A 23,623-nucleotide genomic window follows, 5' to 3' on the forward strand; every position below is an offset into this window, starting at 1 on the left:
ATCAACATTAACAGAAATAAACACTTGAAATAGATCACTCTGTTTGTAATGACTCTATATAATATAGGAGTTTCACTTTTTGTATTGAAGAACTGAAATAAATTAACTTTTTGATAATATTCTAATTTTGTGAGAAGCACTTGTATATATGTTTCATATAGTTAATCGGCAATAACTACTAGAAATACTTTAGAATTTGATCATTGTAATTCCACTATCCTGAAATTATTGCCACACTAATTCAGTGGGTGTATACAGACGCATACAATAAAGATGCTTATATGATTTTGCCTGAACATGTACCCTCTAATTGTAAAATCCTGTGGAATCTGATGGCGGAATGTACAAAAATGTATTATTATTATTAATAATAATAATAAAGGGATCATGTCAGGAGATTAATGCTGCTTGACCGCAGGGAGCATAAAACAGGGACAGGCTACCTTGTTACAAACAATTCTAAAAAGCTGCAGCGTTTCAGTGAAAACATTGTTTAACCCCTTTCCACAAATGGACATAAATGCACCATGATTCCCACATTAGGATGCATTTAATCTCCAAGGGATGGTGCAAGCATAGGAGTTGTGACCATGCCATCTGCCGCTGGAGCCAGCTGTAATATCAAGCTAAGTACCGGTATCTGCTGCAATTTATGGGGCTGGAACTAGCTCAAATCCTAACTCTCTAACCCCTCAGAAGCAACCACTGCATTTGTTGTGTTTTTGATAGAATGAGAGCCCTCTCCTTTCAGTCCATCTCCACCACCCGACCCCTACAGCGTAATCACTTGGTGCCAGTAGGTTGCTTTTTCAATTGGAAGCCTAACAATGGCTCTGGGTCTGTCATGTACTAAAACCTAATTGATCCTGCCGGAGGCAGGGTTTATCGCTCATCCAGTCAGTATAAGGCTGAGGCTAAACGGCAGCATGTGTCGTTGCGACAGAAGCTCTCTGACAAGTTGTGCGTATAGCAACGTTTGTGCATCATGTCAACTTGTCTGCAACGTACTGTCACATAAGTATTTTAGAGCTCTGATTTGTTTAAATAAAACACCCAAATTGCAAACAAGTCACATGTCATGTGTGACTCGCAAGTGTGGTCGTGTGCGACTTGCAACAAGAGACAAAAAATCCAATATATTTGGAAACATAGTAGACTTTGCATTTCATTGTCACAGGTTGCTGTGCAACACAATAGGAAATTGTTGTATTCAAAGCTGCAATGTGTCACTGTGATTCCAGTGTTGCACGACACATGTCAGCATGTAGCCAGAGCCTAACCCTGAATTGCCAAAACTGGTCACTCTTCTCTGTACCCACTAAAGTTCAACTATGTCCTTCTTATACACTGGAGCCCAAAATTGAACACAGCATTTTAAGTGTGGCCACATTAGTGACTTGTATAGAGGTAAAATTATGATGTTGTCATGAGCATATATGCCTCTTTTAAATCATCCCATTATTTTATTTGCCTTGGCAGCAGCTGCCTGGCACTGGTCACTAAAGTTAAGTTTGCCCTCCACCCATATGCCAAAGTTTTTTTCAGCGATGGTTTTACCCAGTGCTTTGCATTTATCGACATTAAACTTCAATTACTATTTCTCAGCCCAAGCCTAAAGCTTATATAAATTCCTCTGTTACATTAAATTATCCTCCTTTGAGTTTCTTACCTTTCAGAGTTTAGTATCATCTGCAGATATTGAAATGTTATTCTGTATGCTCTCTACAAGGTCATTAATAAATATGTTAAAAAGAAGAGGGCCCAATACTGACCCCCGTGGTACCCCACTGTTAACTGTGAACCAATCCAAGTGTGCTCCATTAATAGCCACCCTTTGTTTCCTATCACTGAGCTTGTTATTAACCGTGTTACGCATATTTTCCCCTAGTCCCAATATTCTCAATTTATGTACCAACCTTTTCTGTGGCACGGTATAAAACGCCTTTTAAAAGTCTACATAGGCAACATTCTCTGCGTTTCCCTGGTCCAGTCTGAAACTTACCTGCTCAAATTTGTTTGACAAAACTGATACCTCATAAACCCATGTTGATACAAAGTCATGAGGCTATTCTGATTGAGATACTGCAGGATAGCATCTTTTAGAAAACCCTCAAGGATTTTACCCACAATAGAGGTTAAACTTATCGACCTGTAATTTCAAATTTTGTCCCCTTTTTAAACATTGGTACCACATTTGCTATGTGCCAGTTCTGGGATTGAGAGTCTGTTATTATGTAGTGAATATTAGAAATAATGGTCTTTCTATCACAGTACTTAATTCCTGCAGTACTCGAGGGCTGTATGGCACCTGGGCCCGGAGATTTGTCTAGTTTAGTGATTTTGAGGCAATGCTGTATTTCCTGCTAGATTAAGCATATGACGTTTAATGAAGAATTTATGGTGTCCCTAATCATGCTGTCTGTCATGGGATTTTCTTGTGTAAATACTGTAAAAAAAAAAAAAAAAAAAAGTTTTTAGTAGATTGGCCTTTCCCTCATCCTTTTCCACCATTTCACCCATTATTTTTGAGGGGGGCAACACTATCATTTTTGAGATACCCATTAAAGGGGTTGTCCGGTCAAAAGTGATAAATCTGCAGTCACTCTGTGTGACTGCAGACTTATAAATCCCCCCAGTGCAGGCATTGTGCGCTGTGGGGATTCACCAGTATGAGACCCGGTAACGGAGGGTATGTATGTGTTATACATACCCCGGCTAGTGGATGTGGCCTGACTCTCCATACATTTGTATTGAGCGAGGCCGCGTCTTCTAGTCGGATGCACCCACTGGCCGTCCACCTCACTAAACAAGGTGTGGCCTCGCTCCATACAAGTGTATGGAGCGAGGCGGCCCTGAATGGCCAGTGGTATGTATAACGTATACATAGCGTCCAGTCCCAGGCCTCATACCGGCGTATCCCCGCAGCGCATAATGCCTGCGCTGGGGTGATTCATAAGTCTATAGTCACACAAAGTGACTGCAGACTTATCACTTTTGACAGGACAACCCCTTTAATGGCTCAAATGTCAATGGTACTTCCATATATCAAAATAAACCTATAAGAAAAGGAAGCTAATACCAATTCAAATCACAAATCTTTATTAACAAAATTCAATAACTCACTACGAATAAGAGGGAAATCAATGTAGAGTATGCTACATCCACAGGGTATACATAGGTAACCTTTTCCAAATCAGTTAATCCATTTAAAAGATATAGATTGTTATTACACTGTGTGCAGAATTATTAGGCAAGTTGTATTTTAGAGGATTATTTTTATTATTGATCAACAACTATGTTCGCAGTCAATCCAAAAAACTCATAAATATCCAAGCTTAATATTTTTGGAAGTTGGAGTGTTTTTTTTTTAGATTTGGCCATCTTAGGAGGATATCTGTTTGTGCATGTAACTATTACTGTGCAGAATTATTAGGCAACTTAATAAAAACCAAATATAATCCCATCTCACTTGTTTATTTTCACCAGGTAAACCAATATCAGTGCACAAAATTTAGAAATAAACATTTCTGACATGCAAAAAAAAAAATTAGTGATCACTATAGCCACCTTTCTTTATGATGACACTCAACAGCCTTCCATCCATAGATTCTGTCAGTTGCTTGATCTGTTTGCAATCAACATTGCGTGCAGCAGCCCCACAGCCTCCCAGACACTGTTCCGAGAGGTGTACTGTTTTCCCTCCCTGTAGATATCACATTTTATGATGGACCACAGGTTCTCTATGGGGTTCAGATCAGGTGAACAAGGGGGCCATGTCATTATTTTTTCTTCTTTTAGACCTTTACCACTGCTTGAAGAAGTTGTCTTCCAGAAACTGGCAGTAGGTCTGGGAGTTGAGCTTCACTCCATGCTCGACCCGAAAAAGTCCCACAAGTTCATCTTTGATGATACCTGCCCATACCAGTACCCCACCTCCACCTTGCTGGCGTCTGAGCCGGAGTGGAGCTCTCTGCCCTTTACTCATCCAGCCTCTGGCCCATCAAGAGTCACTCTCATTTCATCAGTCCATAAAACCTTTGAAAAATCAGTCTTAAGATATTTCTTGGCCCATTCTTGATGTTTTATCTTATGTTTCTTGTTCAAAGGTGGTCGTTTTTCAGCCTTCCTTACCTTGGCCATGTCCCTGAGTATCGCACACCTTGTGCTTTTTGATACTCCAGTAACGTTGCAGCTCTGAAATATGGCAAAACTGGTGGCGAATGGCATCTTGGCAGCTTCACGCTTGATTTTCCTCAATTCATGGGCAGTTATGTTGTGCCTTTTTTGACCAACAAGCTTCTTGCGACCCTGTTGGCTACTTGCCATGAAACGCTTGATTGCTCAGTGATCACGCTTCAAAAGTTTGGAAATTTAAAGACTGCTGCATCCCTCTACAAGACAATGTCACAATTTTGGACTTTTCAGTCTATCAAATCTCTCTTCTGACCCATTTTGCCAAAGGAAAGGAAGTTGCCTAATAATTAAGCACACCTTATATAGGGTGTTGATGTTATTAGTCAACACCCCTCCTCATTACAGAGATGCACATCACCAGATTTACTTAATGGGTAGTTGGCTCTCAAGCCTATGCAGATTGGAGTAGGACAACATGTATAAAAAGTATCATGTGATCAAAATACTCATTTGCCTAATAATTCTGCACACAGTGTAAATAGTATAAGAGAGGACACATGTCCTAATAAAGTATACATTCACAGTCATAATCAATGCTTTGTGGTATGTTTCAAGAATGTAATAGCGTACTGTAATACAGCACAAATTAAGTAGCAATGCAACAACGTAATTCCATATTAACTAACCCCCAAGGAAAAAGCTAGGCGCAAAACACGCCTTGGGGCCCGGTACTGCATTCCCGGGAATACCGCTTTCCTTCCGTAATATAGATTTATGTTGTTAAATTGTTCTGCTCTGCACTTGTTTTGCTAATTTAGATTTGAATTAATAAGGACATCTAGTATCTTGGAGACACTGAGTATATGTCTTTTATTTCCTGTATGACACTGAAGGTTTATACTTGATTCATTACTATACCACTATTCATTCACTTGTATTTTTCATTTTAAGAAAAACACTAGAGATTGCTTTTTTCTGGCACTGAATGCACTTTGGCCACTTGGCATTATTATTGAGTTATTGAATTTTGTTAATAAAGATTTATGTGATTTGAATTTTTTTAGCTTCCTTTTCTTATAGGTTTATTATATTATTATTTTTGAGCTGTTTATGTAGTTGAAGAATATTTTGGAATTATTTTTATTTTCTTTGGCAATGAGTCTCTCTGTCTCAATCTTTGCTGGCTTGATTTTCTTTTTACACAATTTTTTCTATAATTTCTTTAATGCCTCATCACTACCCTCTTGCTTTGATTCTTCAAATACTTTCTTTCAGTCATTTGTTGTGCCCCTTGCAGCTCTATTTGGCCCTACTGGTTGCCCCCTATTTCTAGATTGTTTATTCCCTTAGGGTATATGTTGTGCAGGTCCTACTAAGGATACTTATAAAAGTGTCCCATTTGCTTTGTCTGCTTTTATTTCTCATGACATAGTGCCATTAACTGGGACAATGATCATCTCTTAACCATTGGAAATTTGCCTTCCTGAAGTTTAGTGTTCTTGTAGTCCCTCTACTATACATCTTATTAAAGGATACATGAAAACGTATTATTTTGTGATGACTATTACTCAAGTGACCCCCAACTCGTATATTTCATATTCTGTCCAGCCTATTGATTACTATTAGGTCTAGCAGTGCCCCCCTTCTTGTTGGGTCCTGCACCAGTTGTGAAAGATAATTGTCTTTCATCGTTATCAAAAACCTATTTCCTTTGCCCGACCTGCCGGTTTCTGCTCCCCAATTTATATCAGGGTAGTTGTAGTCCCTTACAATAATGACTTCTCCCTGATTTGCTACCTCAACCGGTTTGCTTTATGAGGATATTTTCTGGCGCTTCCAATTTATTTGAAGACATATAGCAAAACCACTATCAGTATTTTTTTTCTTGCTCCCCTTATACCCATCCATAGGTAATCTACATTTTCAGTGGCCTCACATATATCACAGGATAGATTTTAGGGATGATTTTACATATACACAAACCCCTTCCCCTCACTTATTTATACGGTCATTCCTGAACAGACTATAGCCCCGTAAATTAACAACCCAGTCAAAGCTTTCATCCAGCCATGTCTCTGCTATCCCCACGAAATCATAATTTTCTTCCAACAATATTAATTCTAATTCCATCTTGTTGGTGAGGCTTCTAACATTAGTGTACATAGAGGTTATGTTACCAGCACCATTTTATTGAAGACCTCCCGAGAAATCAATCTGCACATGCACCACCGGCGCAAAATATCAAACAGGGGGCAGGTCACTGAAAAAAGTAGTGATCTGTCATTCAAATACTGGAGGCCGGTGGAGGATTTGGGGGAGGACAAGAAGACCCAGTGTACAGTCCGGCCCTCTTCACCAAAATCACATTACCAGAAAACTTCAAATGCTGATCAAGGAAGAACAACAATGTGGGTTTCTTCACCAAGGGTATCAGTTTAATCTTACAGAGCCATTATGGCCATGTGTTTAACTTACAAAATTGTGCTGATAGATTCTCTTTAAGGTAAAATTAGACCTGGTCATCAAAGGGTACAAATAAGCCTCTATTTTAGTATAAGGAAACACCTATCAACTAGCCTGAGCCAGGCAGAGACAAGCTAGTGGCGAACTGTCCCTCTGATGCTTCTCTCATTCCCAGCTTGCTTTTAAACTATTATTTGCAGAGTAAAACATGACGGTTTGTAACAGGAAGTCTGTCTCTGTTTTCTTATATGCCTAGTCCTTAAGGGACTAAATATAAACCTTTATTTTTGAGTAGGGAGAGATTTGTCAACCATACCAAGGCAGGTAAAGTGACGCTGGGGGAGAACTGTCCATCTGATGGACATTTTGCATGGGGTCCACAAACTTCAAGTTACGAGAGAGAGATTCACATTCGGGTATTAGTACCCGAACTTCGATGGGTCCCTAATTACAGTATGAGTTATAAGGTTTATAACTCTGCAGCTAATCATTGCATGGACTACTCTATTGTTGCTTTCTTATTTTAAGCAGAAATTATATTTTCAGCTACATGGAAGGATACTAAAGTGAATACAAAAGGGTGGAACTTGGTGGGGAATGAAGATGTCTGTGAGCTGCCAGGAGGGATTTATCAGGCGATGTCATCTTGTAAACTACAGGAAGTCAGAGACTGACCTCCTGTCTACACAGGATAGCATGCACTGGACTGCTGAACCGACTGGAGATCACATGAAAACACAATAATAAGTCTTAAAAGTTATGGTTATAACTGAGGAAGTTGAAACAAATTACATAGCTAGATTCTTGCATTATATGTGCAAAAAATGTTGCAGTGCTATTTAAAGGGGTTGTCTGGGATTTGTATTTTAATTATACTGCGGATAGGTCAACAAGATAAGATTGATGCAGTCCAATACTCATTACCACCTTGATAAGCAGTTATCTGATTCCACAGTTGCCAGATATGAGCAAGAGCAGCCACAAAATTGTTTACTTCTTGCTGACGGGTACTGCATGTGGCACTGTTGTGTTTTGATTGAGATCTCTGACTCTTGTTATAGATACAATTGATAATATAATCAGGGATGTGTCCGTCTGTCCAAAGCCTCTATAGACTGCCCCGGACAGAAGAACACATCAAGCCGTTACAGGTAAGAGGAGTATATGGCGCCGGAGATCGCGGTATGCGTAGGCACTGAACGCATACTGCGATCTCTGGCGCCATAAGCACATACCTGACCGGGTACGCGCAGACGCGAACTCCGGCTCCAGTTTGTTGAATGCAGAGGAGCGATGGAAAGGTGAATAAGACTGTTTTTCTTTATATAATTGATAAATGATGGGGCATCACAAGCCAGGATGGGAGCTGCACAAGCCAGGTAGAGAGCAGCATAAGCCAGGATGGGAGCAGCACAAGCCAGGATGGGGGCAGCACAAGCCAGGATGGGAGCAACACAAGCCAGGAAGGGAGCAACACTAGCCAGGAAGGGAGCAACACAAGCCAGGAAGGGAGCAACACAAGCCAGGAAGGGAGCAACACAAGCCAGGAAGGGAGAAACACAAGCCAGGAAGGGAGCAACACAAGCCAGGATGGGAGCAGCACAAGCCAGGATGGGGGCAGCACAAGCCAGGATGGGGGCAGCACATGCCAGGATGGGGGCAACACAAGCCAGGATGGGGGCAACACAAGTCAGGATGAGGGCAGCACAAGCCAGTATTGGGGCAGCACAAGCCAGGATGGGAGCAGCACAAGCCAGATGGGGGCAGCATAAGCCAGGATGGGAGCAGCACAAGCCAGGATGGGGGCAGCACAAGCCAGGATGGGAGCAACACAAGCCAGGAAGGGAGCAACACAAGCCAGGAAGGGAGCAACACAAGCCAGGAAGGGAGCAACACAAGCCAGGAAGGGAGCAACACAAGCCAGGATGGGAGCAGCACAAGCCAGGATGAGGGCAGCACAAGCCAGGATGGGGGCAGCACAAGCCAGGATGGGGGCAGCAAAAGCCAGGATGGGGGCAACACAAGCCAGGATGGGGGCAACACAAGTCAGGATGAGGGCAGCACAAGCCAGTATTGGGGCAGCACAAGGCAGGATGGGAGCAGCACAAGCCAGATGGGGGCAGCACAAGCCAGGTTGGGGGCAGCACAAGCCAGGATGGAGGTGCACAAAACATGATGGGGGCAGCACAAGCCAGGATGGGGGCGCACAAAACAGGATGGGGGAACAGGATGTAGGCACAGGATGGAAGGATGGAAAGGAGAATAGGACTGTTTTTCACTATTTAATTGATACATGATGTGGCAGCACAAGTCAGGATGGAGGCAGCACAAGCCAGGATGGGGGCAGCACAAGCCAGGATGGGGGCAGCACAAGCCAGGATGGGGGCAGCACAAGCCAGGATGGAGGCGCACAAAACATGATGGGGGCAGCACAAGCCAGGATGGGGGCACACAAAACAGGATGGGGGAACAGGATGTAGGCACAGGATGGAAGGATGGAAAGGTGAATAGGACTGTTTTTCTCTATTTAATTGATACATGATGTGGCAGCACAAGTCAGGATGGAGGCAGCACAAGCCAGGATGGGGGCAGCACAAGCCAGGATGGGGGCAGCACAAGCCAGGATGGGGGCAGCACAAGCCAGGATGGGGGCAGCACAAGCCAGGATTGGGGCAGCACAAGCCAGGATGGGGGCAGCACAAGTCAGGATGAGGGCAGCACATGCCAGTATTGGGGCAGCAGAAGTCAGGATGGGGGCGCATAAAATGATGGGAGAGCAGGATGGGAGTGCAGATAACAGGATGGGGGCAGCAAAAGCCAGGATGGGGGCAACACAAGCCAGGATGGGGGCAACACAAGTCAGGATGAGGGCAGCACAAGCCAGTATTGGGGCAGCACAAGGCAGGATGGGAGCAGCACAAGCCAGATGGGGGCAGCACAAGCCAGGTTGGGGGCAGCACAAGCCAGGATGGAGGTGCACAAAACATGAAGGGGGCAGCACAAGCCAGGATGGGGGCGCACAAAACAGGATGGGGAAACAGGATGTAGGCACAGGATGGAAGGATGGAAAGGAGAATAGGACTGTTTTTCACTATTTAATTGATACATGATGTGGCAGCACAAGTCAGGATGGAGGCAGCACAAGCCAGGATGGGGGCAGCACAAGCCAGGATGGGGGCAGCACAAGCCAGGATGGAGGCGCACAAAACATGATGGGGGCAGCACAAGCCAGGATGGGGGCACACAAAACAGGATGGGGGAACAGGATGTAGGCACAGGATGGAAGGATGGAAAGGAGAATAGGACTGTTTTTCTCTATTTAATTGATACATGATGTGGCAGCACAAGTCAGGATGGAGGCAGCACAAGCCAGGATGGGGGCAGCACAAGCCAGGATGGGGGCAGCACAAGCTAGGATGGGGGCAGCACAAGCCAGGATTGGGGCAGAACAAGCCAGGATGGGGGCAGCACAAGTCAGGATGAGGGCAGCACATGCCAGTATTGGGGCAGCAGAAGTCAGGATGGGGGCGCATAAAATGATGGGAGAGCAGGATGGGAGTGCAGATAACAGGATGGGGGCGCACATAACAGGATGGGGAAGCAGGATTGGGGTGCATATAACAGGAGGGGGTGCACATAACAGGATGGGGAAGCAGGATGGGGGTGCACATAACAGGGGGGTGCACATAACAGGATAGGGGCGCTCATACCAGGATGGGGGCGCACATACCAAGATGGGGATGCACATAACAGGATGGGGGAGCACATAACAGGTTGGGGAAGCAGGATGGGGGTGCACATAACAGGGGGGTGCACATAACAGGATGGGGGCGCTCATACCAGGATGGGGGCGCACATAACAGGATGGGGGTACACATAACAGCCTGGGGGACCACATACCAGGATGGGGGTGCACATAACAGGATGGGGGACCACATAACAGGATGGGGGAGCAGGATGGGGCCGCGCATAACAGGATGGGGGAGCAGGATGGGGGTGCACATAACAGGATGAGGGAACAGGATGGGGGCGCACATAACAGGATGGGGGCAGCACATAACAAGTGAAGCTCATCAAGAGAATGCCAAGAGTGTGCAAAGCAGTCATCAAAGCAAAAGGTGGCTACTTTGAAGAACCTAGAATATAAGACATATTTTCAGTTGTTTCACACTTTTTTGTTAAGTATATAATTCCACATGTGTTAATTCATAGTTTTGATGCCTTCAGTGTGAATGTACAATTTTCATAGTCATGAAAATACAGAAAAATCTTTAAATGAGAAGGTGTGTCCAAACTTTTGGTCTGTACTGTATATGGTATAATTCAGTTACTATCTGGTGGTAATATGTGGTTTTGTCATGGTGTGGCAGTATTTGTTCCTTGTATGTGGTATTATTCGGTCACTATTTGGTGGTAATATGTGGTCTGGTCATGGTGTGACGGTATTTCTCCCTTGTACATGGTATTATTCAGTCAGTATGTGGGGGTAATATGTGGCCTGACCACGGTGTGATGGTATTTGGCTCTTGTATGTGGTATAAATTGTCATCTTAAAAAATGTATGTGACACATTCCCTTAAAGAAAAATAAATAAAATTATACCTAAAAAGAGTATTGGATTTTTTAAGAAATGTTTAATAGGTTAGCATAGAGTAGGGCCCTGCCAAAAGAGTCTACCTTGTCGTGGTAGCAGGCTTAAAAAATCTTTTGGCTAAAACAAAAGCTGATGGCTATGTATGTGATATGGTGTACGATGGGAACTGTTAATGTGTGATTGGTGATCACAAGCCCCGCAGGAGTGGAGTTTTTCGAAGAGTGGGCGGTGGGACTGTGGAAGGTTTAAATGAGAAGGTGTGTCCAAACTTTTGGTCTGTACTGTATGTCCTGGACAATTAATACTAATTTCAATACCAATTCTAAATTAATTTTAAAACATATTAGCTTTTGTTACAAGCAGAGATCTCAAACAAAACATACACATCAGAACATGCCCTGCATACTTTGAATTGAAATAAAAATTCTTAAAGGGGTTGGCGGGCCTTAGGGTACAAGTCTGCCGTCATTCTATATTGCTGCAGACTTGTGAATTCTCACAGTGCACAGATTCTCCGGCGCTGGGAACAGGCGGTCATGTGCTGACCTGACGTGCTCGGGCTTGCTTAAGGCAAGTTTATTGACACATCTGGTCAGAATGTGGCCAGTAGTATGCAAATTGCATACTTGTGGTCACATGACCACCTGCTCCTGCCTCTCCTATTAGAGAAGCCTCACAGCGCGCAGTGCATGCGCTGTGAGGATTCACAAGTCTGCAGTCACATGGTTTGACTGCAGACTTGTACCCTAAGGCCAGACATCCCCTTTAAGGAGATTTTTTTCTAAAATTAAATAGAACACCACTCACCCATGTTATCTCCCTGACTATGGAGTACAGGTGCTCAGTCACCCTAGTCTGGTTTTTACAAGTGTTCAGCGCATGTCCTCTGCATCTGATAAGTGGCTGCAACAGTTATGTGTTGTTCTTTACTGGCATCACTGCTCAGCACCGGGCCATCATGCCAGAAGCGCAGCGCAATGACGTGCTAAAGACTGGGAGCGCTGGATTGCAGAGGCATAGGAGCGGTTGGTAGAGTTGTTGTTATTTATTTATTTATTTATTAGAAACTGAAAAAAACATTTAAAAGTTAGTAACTACTTTTTCTAAATATGCTCCACCCTATTAGATAAAGCTCCCCACATGCATAATTTGAGTGTTATTATTAATATGTACATTTTTTATCTAGTTTTGTTAGATAGTCAACAACAATAAAAAATAGTTCATTCATTAAGCTGTCATTTGTCCATTGTAATGAGTTATAGCAGATCTATACAGACTATTTACAGGAGTCTGCATATTTTTTATAGAAGTTATGTTTTTTTTTGTGTACTTTATCTTATGAATATTGACTTTGTTTCACAAGTGCAGCAATCCAGTTTCTATGGCTATACTGGCATGCTACCCAAACGTTACACTCAAGGAGTAATGACTGGTGAAAGTAAGTATTGTATATGTATTATTCACTGTAACCATACATTTTGAGTTTATTTTAACATTTTTTTCACACAAATGTATCCGGCCTTTCTGTTTGAAGGATTTTTTAAACACATTTTCAATTGAAAGATAAACAAGCATGAAAACATACAGTACCGTTCACATTATAAAATAAATCAGTGATTGCATAAAATAAAGATATAAGTAATATGAAGAAACAAAACATCAGTTCTACTTGTACACAGTGAATAACCAGGAAATATAAAGCAAAATAGAATTCCCATTATTATATTTGCAGGTTAGGAGAGGAGCTGGACAGAGTTTTAGCAAGGGCTGCACCCAAGGACTGGCTGATGGGCGAGTCACAGCACTTACCCCACAATTTTTTTAATTTTCCAGGTAGCCTCTATTTTTGTACACTATATTTTCATATGCATTTTTCCATTGTGATACAGATGACAGTCTTTCCCCAACCTAGAGCTTAGCAATTGCCTTCCAGCCCATAAAGAGAGCATCTCTTAGGAAAACCTCGTCATGATGAGGCCATAGTTGTCTAATCTATAGTTGCCTCTACCATCTATAATAAAATGTTTACAACTTTTGACCAAAAGCTTTGAATCTCAGAACAATCTCATTATAAGATGGCAGAAATTAGCATGGGGATTATGATACCTATGACAGCAGTCACATGGCACTCTGCCCATCCTGTATAGCCTGGAAGGAGTTAAGGAGATCTAATGTATAGCTGAATCATTTTATTATTTGCAGCCAGAGAAACTACTGTAGGGGATTCAAGTCTTCCCCATCAAAGCTCGTCCATTAATGTAGGAATTAAACTCTGCCATTTCTCTTTGACAGGCAATTGAGTTAGGGAGATTCTGACACTAAGTAAGGTGGTATAACGTTTCTTGCACTGATCCAGTGGGACACTAAGTTTTGATTACCCCTATCAAAGGGTATGATGATACTCTGTCTGGGATGAGGGAACGGGCTTGTGATTGCATCTCAAAATTGTAAATACTTAGAAAAAGCCAAACGTGGGATACCAAATTCAGACTTCATTTGGTCCAAGTGAGAAAAGGCTTCATTTGAAAAAATGTGATTAATGATAATAACTACATGTTATTTCCAAAACTCTATCCCCATTTGTGAAAACAAATGTGTGTATTCAGGGTTATCCCTTAATTCGGGCATCGCTATCAAATCATTGACGTTCTCCAAAGAGAATCTCCATACCTGCACTGCCATTCTGTGAGTAGGCAATAATTTACTTGAGGGCCCAGAATGATTTAGTGTTAAGGTAGTGCCCTAAATGTGCTTCAGCGTTAATAATCATTTAATATTCCAGACCTTAGATACCTTAACTGGTAAGCTAAATAATAAAGATTCAAGATGAGCATATCCCTCTTGATATCTGGGTAAAAGTTTTACTTTGTTTTGAATGTTTTTAGAACAATATACAGTACAGACCAAAAGTTTGGACACACCATCTCATTTAAAGATTTTTCTGTATTTTCATGACTCTGAAAATTGTACATTCACACTGAAGGCATCAAAACTATGAATTAACACATGTGGAATTATATACTTAACAAAAAAGTGTGAAACACCTGAAAATATGTCTTATATTCTAGGTTCTTCAAAGTAGCCACCTTTTGCTTTGATGACTGCTTTGCACACTCTTGGCATTCTCTTGATGAGCTTCAAGAGGTAGTCAATGGAAATGGTTTTCATTTCACAGGTGTGCCCTGTCAGGTTTAATAAGTGGGATTTATTGCCTTATAAATGGGGTTGGGACCATCAGTTGTGTTGTGCAGAAGTCATGTGGATACACAGCTGATCTTCCTACTGAATAGACTGTTAGAATTTGTATTATGGCAAGAAAAAAGCAGCTAAGTAAAGAAAAATGAGTGGCCATCATTACTTTAAGAAATGAAGGTCAATCAGTCCCGAAAAATTGGGAAAACTTTGAAAGTGTCCCCAAGTGCATTTGCAAAAACCATCAAGCGCTACAAAGAAACTGGCTCACATGAGGACCACCCTAGGAAAGGAAGACCAAGAGTCACCTCTGCTTCTGAGGATAAGTTTATCCAAGTCACCAGCCTCAGAAATCGCAGGTTAACAGCAGCTCAGATTAGAGACCAGGTCAATGCAACACAGAGTTCTAGCAGCATACACATCTCTACAACAACTGTTAAGAGGAGACTTTGTGCAGCAGGCCTTCATGGTAAAATAGCTGCTAGGAAACCACTGCTAAGGACAGGAAACAAGCAGAAGAGACTTGTTTTGCCTAAAGAACACAAGGAATGGACATTAGACCAGTGGAAATCTGTGCTTTGGTCTGATGAGTCCAAATTTGAGATCTTTGGTTCCATCCACCGTGTCTTTGTGCGACGCAGAAAAGGTGAACGGATGGACTCTACATGCCTGGTTCTCACTGTGAAGCATGGAGGAGGAGGTGTGATGGTGTGGCGGTGCTTTGCTGGTGACACTGTTGGGGATTTATTCAAAATTGAAGGCATACTGAACCAGCATGGCTACCACAGCATCTTGCAGCGGCATGCTATTCAATCCGATTTGCGTTTAGTAGGACCACCGTTTATTTTTCAACAGGACAATGACCCCAAACACACCTCCAGACTGTGCGAGGGCTATTTGACCAAGAAGGAGAGTGATGGGGTGCTACGCCAGATGACCTGGCCTCCACAGTCACCAGACCTGAACCCAATCGAGATGGTTTGGGGTGAGCTGGCAAAAGGGCCAACAAGTGCTAAGCATCTCTGGGAACTCCTTCAAGATTGTTGGAAGACCATTTCCGGTGACTACCTCTTGAAGCTCATCAAGAGAATGCCAAGAGTGTGCAAAGCAGTCATCAAAGCAAAAGGTGGCTACTTTGAAGAACCTAGAATATAAGACATATTTTCAGTTGTTTCACACTTTTTTGTTAAGTATATAATTCCACATGTGTTAATTCATAATTTTGATGCCTTCAGTGTGAATGTACAATTTTCAGAGTCATGAAAATACAGAAAAATCTTTAAATTAGAAGGTGTGTCCAAACTTTTGGTCTGTACTGTATATACCGCTGAGCAAATTTAACAACTGTTAGTGGAAAATAATAGCTTTTATAGTATTTTTTTCGGACTTTTTTAATGCGATCCACTCAGGTTTTAAAGAGGACATGTAAGTACCATATTTGACCCCTAACTATAGCCCCTTTAACACTTATTACATTTATTAATTTTTTTGTAGTGTTGGGCATTTTTTAGAGATCCATCCTTGAAATTTTTATCGCAAGTACACTGCACTTCCAGCTCTGCTGTTCCCTCTCCCTTCTCCCCCCTCCATTCGGCATTGGACTTTGATTGACAGGTCACTCTTTTTTGGAGCGCTAAGCCTAAAATATGTCTTACTGAAAAGAAAACTGGTTTCCAGCTCACTAGGAATCAGATTACAGCTGCCTAGTGAAGTCTATGGAGAGAGGAGGGGATAGGAGATGAGAGGAGCACAGTGTATGAGAGAAGCAAAGATAAAGTGCAGCTGCTTTTTAATAAGTGTTTTAGTTTACCCAGTGCTGGATCCCCAACTACATTGCTTTGTACTCCAAGCTGCACTGTTCTATAATGTCATCCATGCTGCTACTGCTTCTACACATGTGCTATTTAGAGACAGCAGAGCAAGAATCCCTTATGTCTCTGTCTATTGTGTATGGGAGACACCACAGCAGCTAGTCTTCACCCACAAGCTCAGGGATAACTGAAAATGTATGTAAAGATAGAGCATACGAAGGGGAAACTGCTGAATTATGCAAGCTACAAGACCTACTGTTAGGTCCAGAAATATTTGGACAGTGACTGAATCTTCGTGAATTGGGCTTTGCATGCCACTATTTTTGATTTAAGGTGAAACAACTGAGATGCAATTGAAGTGTCGAATTGCAGGTTTAATTAAAGGGGTTGAATAAAAATATTCTGTGAAATGTTTAGGAATTGTAACAGTTTTTTTACAAAGCCTCCTCATTTCAGGGGCTCAAAAGTAATTGGACAAATTAACTTTACCATAAATAATTTTGAATACTTTGTATAGAATCCTTTGCAAGCAATGACTGCTTAAAGTCTAGATGCCATGGACGTCGCCAGCACTGGTTCAGTCACCGCTCTCACTATACAGAGTAGCAACTGTAACCACGCCCCCAGCACTGACAGCTGGACTCAACGCAGAGCGAGTGTCAGTCGGGGCTGGGGGAGCGGTTACAGCGCCGCTCTGTATACTCAGAGTGGTAACTGAAACCGGAATGTTGCCAGGAAGAATAAAGTTCATTTTCTCCTGCGCTTTTCAGCTAAGTGCGGGCACCGAGCACATTAATAACACTATTATTAACACGATTAACCTCATACCTGCAGGTTAATAGCATTTTTTCTGGTGACAGGTTTTCTTTAAGTTTTGTCTTAAGCATGTGCAAATTATCGCTTCAGAGAGGAAGAGGACTTGAACTCTAGCGCCACCTATTGGAAGCAGCAATCCTAAAAGTCAATATCGACCCTTCAATGTGCCTTGCATAATGACATAGGATAAAAGCCAAACCAGAATCTCAATTTGCAGACACTGTGTTTTGGGGTGTTGCCCCTCACCAGTGCAAAGTATGAGATCTGATTTGGCTAGGTGAGAGGCTCTGGACTAGGGTTAAAGGGCTAATGTTTCTCCTTGTGGACCCTACAACGAGTCTTGACGAGGTTCAACACCCCAAAGCTTTGTGTCTGCAAATTGAGATTCTGGTTTGGCTTTTATCCTAATTCATTGTCACACAAGGTGTGGGAAAGACTAGGTGCAACACGAAGGGAAGAGGGGGAGGAAGCCCAAACAATAAGGAAAGGGGGAGTGGAGACTCCTAGGGAGATCTAATATCACCCTGCCTACCCTACCGTCCCTATATAGGTTCAACTAAAGACAACAAGGTAAACAAACAAATGGGATACACTTAGCTTAAGCAGACACCAGAGAGATAACGCCAGCTGTCCTCCAAGGACATCAGAGAAGAAGCTAGCCAACTGCTAGTGCTCCAAGCCTGCATAAAGGTACATAGAACTATTACCGGCGATTCCCTGGAGCAAACTGAGAGTTTTTAACTACCAAGCAAGGGTGTGTCAATTACTAGCAAGAGGTGGAGGTCGCCGCTGGATCCTAAAGTAAGAAGGTTTAAGATGGTGTCTGCAATGCCAAGCACAGTGACCTTCTACAGCCAGATCCAGAGCAACTGCCTGTTACACCTGACACAACCATGACAGTCATATTGCAAGGCTCGTTGAAGGCTCGATATTGACTTTTAGGATCACTGCTTCCAATAGGTGACGCTAGAGTTCGAATCCTCTTCCTAATCTGAAGAAAAAATTACCATATTTAATTTTCCAGAGGAGCATGCATGCCTTTTAAGTCTTCTCACTCTGACATGCCAGGTTTGACATGTCACTCTCCACAAGGAGAAACTTTATTACCTCTTAGACCCCTGTCTTAAAGGGGTTGTCTGGTCCAAACCGATAAGTCTGCAGTCACTCTGTGTGACTGCAGACTTATGAACCCCTTCAGCGCACGTACTGTGCGCTGCCGGGATTCGCCAGTTTCAGACTCGGGAACGGAGGGTATGTATGAGTTATACGTATCCATGGCCAGTGGGCACAGCCTCGCTCTCTATACATTTGTATGGCGTGAGGCCACGCCCACTGGCCAGGGGTATGTATAACTCATACATACCCTTCGTTCCCGGGTCTGAAACTGGCGAAACTGAACTGAACTGTCTGAAACTGCCATGTGGTGTGCTTTGGATCATGAGCAGTTCCAAGCGTTTTTCCTCTGCCCATCATAATGGCACAAGTTGATCTTAATTTCATCTGGCCATAAAATGCTTTTCCAGAACTGAGCTGGCTTCTTTAGATGTTTTTGGCAATCTAATCTACCCTTTCTATTTTTAAGGCTGAATAATGGTTTTCACCTTGTGGTGAACCCGTCTGTATTTGATCTCATGAAGTCTTCTCTTATGGTAGACTTTGATACTGAAACACCTACTTCCTGGAGAGTGTTCTTCACTTGGGTGGTCATTGAGGGTTAAGCCCATATTGATTATATAACTGGATCTTTAATATGTTTTGGGAAACAGCTAACATTCCAAAACTTGTATCACTATCCAAACATTTCTGGACCTAACTATATAATTAACGGAAAGTGTGTTATTTCTCATGTACAGCATACTACAGCTTATTCTAAAAAGCTTTATAATCAGCAGTGTCAAACTTTATTACAACCATTGTATTGTCACTTGCTTCACAATTCCATGATATTAAAATGGATAGTTGGTATCACCATTGAGTCTAGTATTATATGTCCAAGAGTACTAATTAATTTATTAAAAGATAAAACCCTTTCAATTTCATTTCTAGGTACTGCTGGAGTCATAATCTCTCTTAGCCGTATATTCACCAAACTTCTTCTACCAAATGAGAAAGAGAGCACTATTATCTTTTTTCTCATCTCCATCTCTCTGGAATTAATGTGCTTTGTTTTGCACTTGCTTGTGAGGAGAACTAGATTTGTTCAGTACTACACAAACAAAGCTCTACTAAAAATGTCATGTCGGAATATCTCAGAACCAAGTTTCCATTATAAAGTGCATCACAGTACCTACGGAGAAGATGTAAGTTTTTTCATAGTTTTGTCTGAAATATATAATGTCCCTCATCCTGGCCCCATTCTGGTATGTAAATGTCCTCCATTCTGGTATATATGTTCCTCTTCCTGGCCCCATTCTGAGATTCAGGTGCTTCTCACAAAATTAGAATATCATCAAAAAGTTAATTTATTTAAGTTCTTCAATACAAAAAGTGAAACAGTATCACTGTGCTTGATTGGCCAACAAACTCGCCTGACCTTAACCCCATAGGGTATTGTCAAGAGGAAGATGAGAGACACCAGACCCAACAATGCAGACGAGCTGAAGGCTGCTATCAAAGCAACCTGGGCTTCCATAACACTTCAGCAGTGCCACAGGCTGATCGCCTGCATGCCACGCCGCATTGATGCAGTAATTGATGCAAAAGGAGCCCCGACCAAGTACTGAGGGCATATACTGAACATGCATTTCATTAAGCCAACATTTCAGATTTTAAAATCATTTTTCAAGCTGTTGTTATAAAGTATTCTAATTTACTGAGATAATGACTTTTGTGTTTTCATTGGCTGTAAGCCATAATCATCAACATTAACAGAAATAAACACTTGAAATAGATCACGCTGTTTGTAATGACTCTGTATTCACTATTTGTATTGAAGACCGGAAATAAATTAACGTTTTGATGATATTCTAATTTTGTGAGAAGGACTTGTATATTCCCCATCCCAGTATACAGTACAGACCAAAAGTTTAGACACACCTTCTCATTTAAAGATTTTTCTGCATTTTCTTGACTATGAAAATTGTACATTCACACTGAAGGCATCAAAACTATGAATTAACAAGAGAATGTCAAGAGTGTGCAAAGCAGTCATCAAAGCAAAAGGTGGCTACTTTGAAGAACCTAGAATATAAGACATATTTTCAGTTGTTTCACACTTTTTTGTTAAGTATATAATTCCACATGTGTTAATTCATAGTTTTGATGCCTTCAGTGTGAATGTACAATTTTCATAGTCAAGAAAATGCAGAAAAATCTTTAAATGAGAAGGTGTGTCCAAACTTTTGGTCTGTACTGTGTATGTCCCTTATCATGGGCCCCATCCTTGTACAGTGGCATGCGAAAATATTCACCTCCTTGGCTTTTTACCTAATTTGTTACATTCCAACCTGTGTTTAAATATTTTTGTTATCTGATTTTTTGTGTGATCCATCAGCAATAAATAGTCTAATTTGGTGAAGTGAAGGGAGAAAAATATAGGCATCAATTAAATTTATAGGATCAAATAACTAAAAATTGGCATGTGCATATATATTAACCCCTTTTGCTATGAAGCCCCTAAAAAATTCTGGTGCAAGCAATTCCCTGCATAGGTCACATGTGAAAGAAAGTCCACCTGTGTGCAATCTAAGTGTCACGTGGTCTGTCAGTATATACACATCTTTTCTGATAGGCCACAGAGGCTGCAACACCGTTAAGCAAGAGGCACCACTAACCAAATAACACCATGAAGACCAAGGAGATCGTCAAACAAGTCAGGGACAAATTGGTTGAAACGTACAAGTCAGGGTTGGGTTATAAAAAAAAATATCTCACTCTCTGATTTTCCCCCTTTATCACCATCAAATCCATTATCATCAAATGGAAAGAACATGGTGCCACAACAAACCTCCCAAGAGAGGACCACACACCAAAACTCTCAGCCCAAGCAAGGAGGGCATTAAAGAGGCAGAACAGAGACCAACGGTAATCCTGAAGGTGCTGCAGAGTTTCCAGGCAGAGACTGGAGTATCTGTCCATACAACCACAATAAGCCATACACTCCATAGAGGTAACCTTTATGGAAGAGTGGGTAGAAAAAAGCCTTTACTTACACACAAAAATTGTAAGGCTCGTTTTGAGTTTTCCAAAAGACATGTGGGAGACTCCCCAAATGTATGGAGGAATGCGCTGTGGTCAGATGAGACCAAAATTTAACTTTTTGGCCACCAAGGTAAATGCTTCGTCTAGTGCCAAACCAACACAGCTCATCACCCCAAGAACACCATCCCCACAGTGAATCATGTTGGTGGCAGCATCATGCTCTGGAGATGTTTTTTGGCAGCAGGGACAGGAAAAATGGTCTTAGTCAAGGGGGAGATGGATGGTGCGAAATACAGTGATATTCTTGAGCAAAACCTGTTTGTCTGTCAGTGATTTGTGACGGGGACGGAGGTTCACCTTCCAACAAGGCAATGACCCAAAGCATACTGCTAAAGGAACACTCAAGTTGTTTAAGGGGAAACGTGTAAATGTTTTAGAGTGGGCTAGTCAAAGCTCAGACCTTCATCCAATTGAAAATCTGTGGTCAGACTTGAAAATTGCTGTTCACCAGAGGAAGCCATCTAACTTGAAGGAGCTGGAGCAGTTTTGCCTTGAGGAATGGGCAAAAATCCCAGTGGCAAGATGTGGAAAGCTCATAGAGACTTATCCAAAGCGACTTGCAGCTGTAATTGCCGCAAAAGGAGGCTCTACAAAGTACTGACTTTAAGAGGGTGAATAGTTATGCACACTGAAGTTTTCAGTTATTTTGTCCTATTTGTTGTTTTCTTCACAATAAAAAGAAAACCAAATGTACACAGTTGTAGGCATATTCTTTACATTAACTGATGCAAACCCTCAAAAAAACCTGTGAAATTCCAGGTTGTAAGGTAGCAAAACACAAAAAATTAAAAGGAGGGCGAATGTCCCTTATCCTGGGCCCCATCCTGGTATATATGTCCCTTATCCTGGGCTCCATCCTGGTATATATGTCTCTTATCCTGGGCCCCATCCTGGTATATATTTTCCTTATCCTTGTATGTATGTTTCCTATCCTCATATTTATTTTCTCCATCTTGGTATATGTCCCCCGTTCTGCCGACGTTCTTTAATGCATAGAAAAAAAGAAACAATTATACTCACCTTCCCTCGTCTACCCTGCTACGCGGCATTCTTTTCTGAATCCGGCAGCTGAATTCAGCATGCAAGCGACGGGAGAGCATGACGTCACTGCCATGCGCCCCCTGTCACGTGCACGCCGATGTCAGCTGCTGGCCTCTGATATTGCCGTGCACACAACCAACAGGTCTCTGTGCCTATATACATGTCCAGTTGAAGTTTGTGCTGGTGTCGGTGGGCCCCTCACCTGCACAGGCCCGGTTAGGCAGAGGTCGCAACCACGGTCATTACGCCCCTGACTGTATGATAGATTGGAGTAGATCCTCCATAGTAAGAACTATTGGATCAAACATCTGGTGACCAAAGCAGAATTACTTTGGTTGACAAGAATCACTAATCTTTCAAGGTAACCCTTTCTCAGAACAATTCTACATCATTAGGAGATACATTACTTATTGGACTTTGCACTCAATGCACTCATGAGCTCAGTTTTAAGAAGATACCATTTACAGCTATTCTTTGTTTTCTTTTCTTTGAAGAGGTTACCTAAGATTGGAGAAAGCAGAGTATAGCGCTAGGATATTTCCAGCAGCCACTTAGACGTTGAATGGAGTGGACCTCCTCTTCACTCACTTTGCTCAACCTCCACTCACTTTGCTCAACTAAACTACATGTCCACTAACACAAATTTTTAATGGCCATGCCATTTTAAAGGTATTATATGCAAAATCATACAGCAAATAAAATTAAAATTATGGATTTACATACCATTAGGATATAAAGTAATTAAAAAAAGCTCCCAGACCAGCCCTTTAAAGGGGTTGTACAGGCTTGGAGTTTAAGTCTGCGATCACTCTATGTGAATTTTGTACTTTCTTACAGGGCTGCCACCAGGAATTCGAAGGCCCCACACTGGCAAAATTTCCGGGTCCCTTTGAAACTGCACCTAGGCTCCACCCCAGCTCCCCCTCCACCCCTCAAACCTTCCAAAGTCCCACCGCCCACTCTTCGAAAAACTCCACTCCTGCGGGGCTTGTGATCACCAATCACACATTAACAGTTCCCATCGTACACCATATCACATACATAGCCATCAGCTTTTGTTTTAGCCAAAAGATTTTTTAAGCCTGCTACCACGACAAGGTAGACTCTTTTGGCAGGGCCCTACTCTATGCTAACCTATTAAACATTTCTTAAAAAAATCCAATACTCTTTTTAGGTATAATTTTATTTATTTTTCTTTAAGGGAATGTGTCACATACATTTTTTAAGATGACAATTTATACCACATACAAGAGCCAAATACCATCACACCGTGGTCAGGCCACATACTACCCCCACATACTGACTGAATAATACCATGTACAAGGGAGAAATACCGTCACACCATGACCAGACCACATATTACCACCAAATA

General features: G+C 42.1%; 1 protein-coding gene across 3 annotated transcripts in view; it reads left to right on the plus strand.

Annotated features, from left to right (window-relative positions):
* SLC29A4 (solute carrier family 29 member 4) overlaps positions 1–23,623 on the plus strand; it is a 524,342-nt gene that overhangs the window by 364,798 nt on the left and 135,921 nt on the right. For all 3 annotated transcript variants that reach the window (XM_073647822.1, XM_073647824.1, XM_073647823.1), the window contains 2 exons: positions 12,555–12,629; positions 19,057–19,310. In XM_073647822.1, coding sequence (XP_073503923.1) covers positions 12,555–12,629; positions 19,057–19,310 — 329 coding nt within the window. The remainder of the gene's footprint in view (positions 1–12,554; positions 12,630–19,056; positions 19,311–23,623) is intronic.

This window comes from Phyllobates terribilis, unplaced genomic scaffold (genome assembly GCF_046119375.1).
Source record: "Phyllobates terribilis strain yellow unplaced genomic scaffold, ASM4611937v1 Scaffold_9__5_contigs__length_417890890, whole genome shotgun sequence".
NCBI lineage: Eukaryota > Metazoa > Chordata > Amphibia > Anura > Dendrobatidae > Phyllobates > Phyllobates terribilis.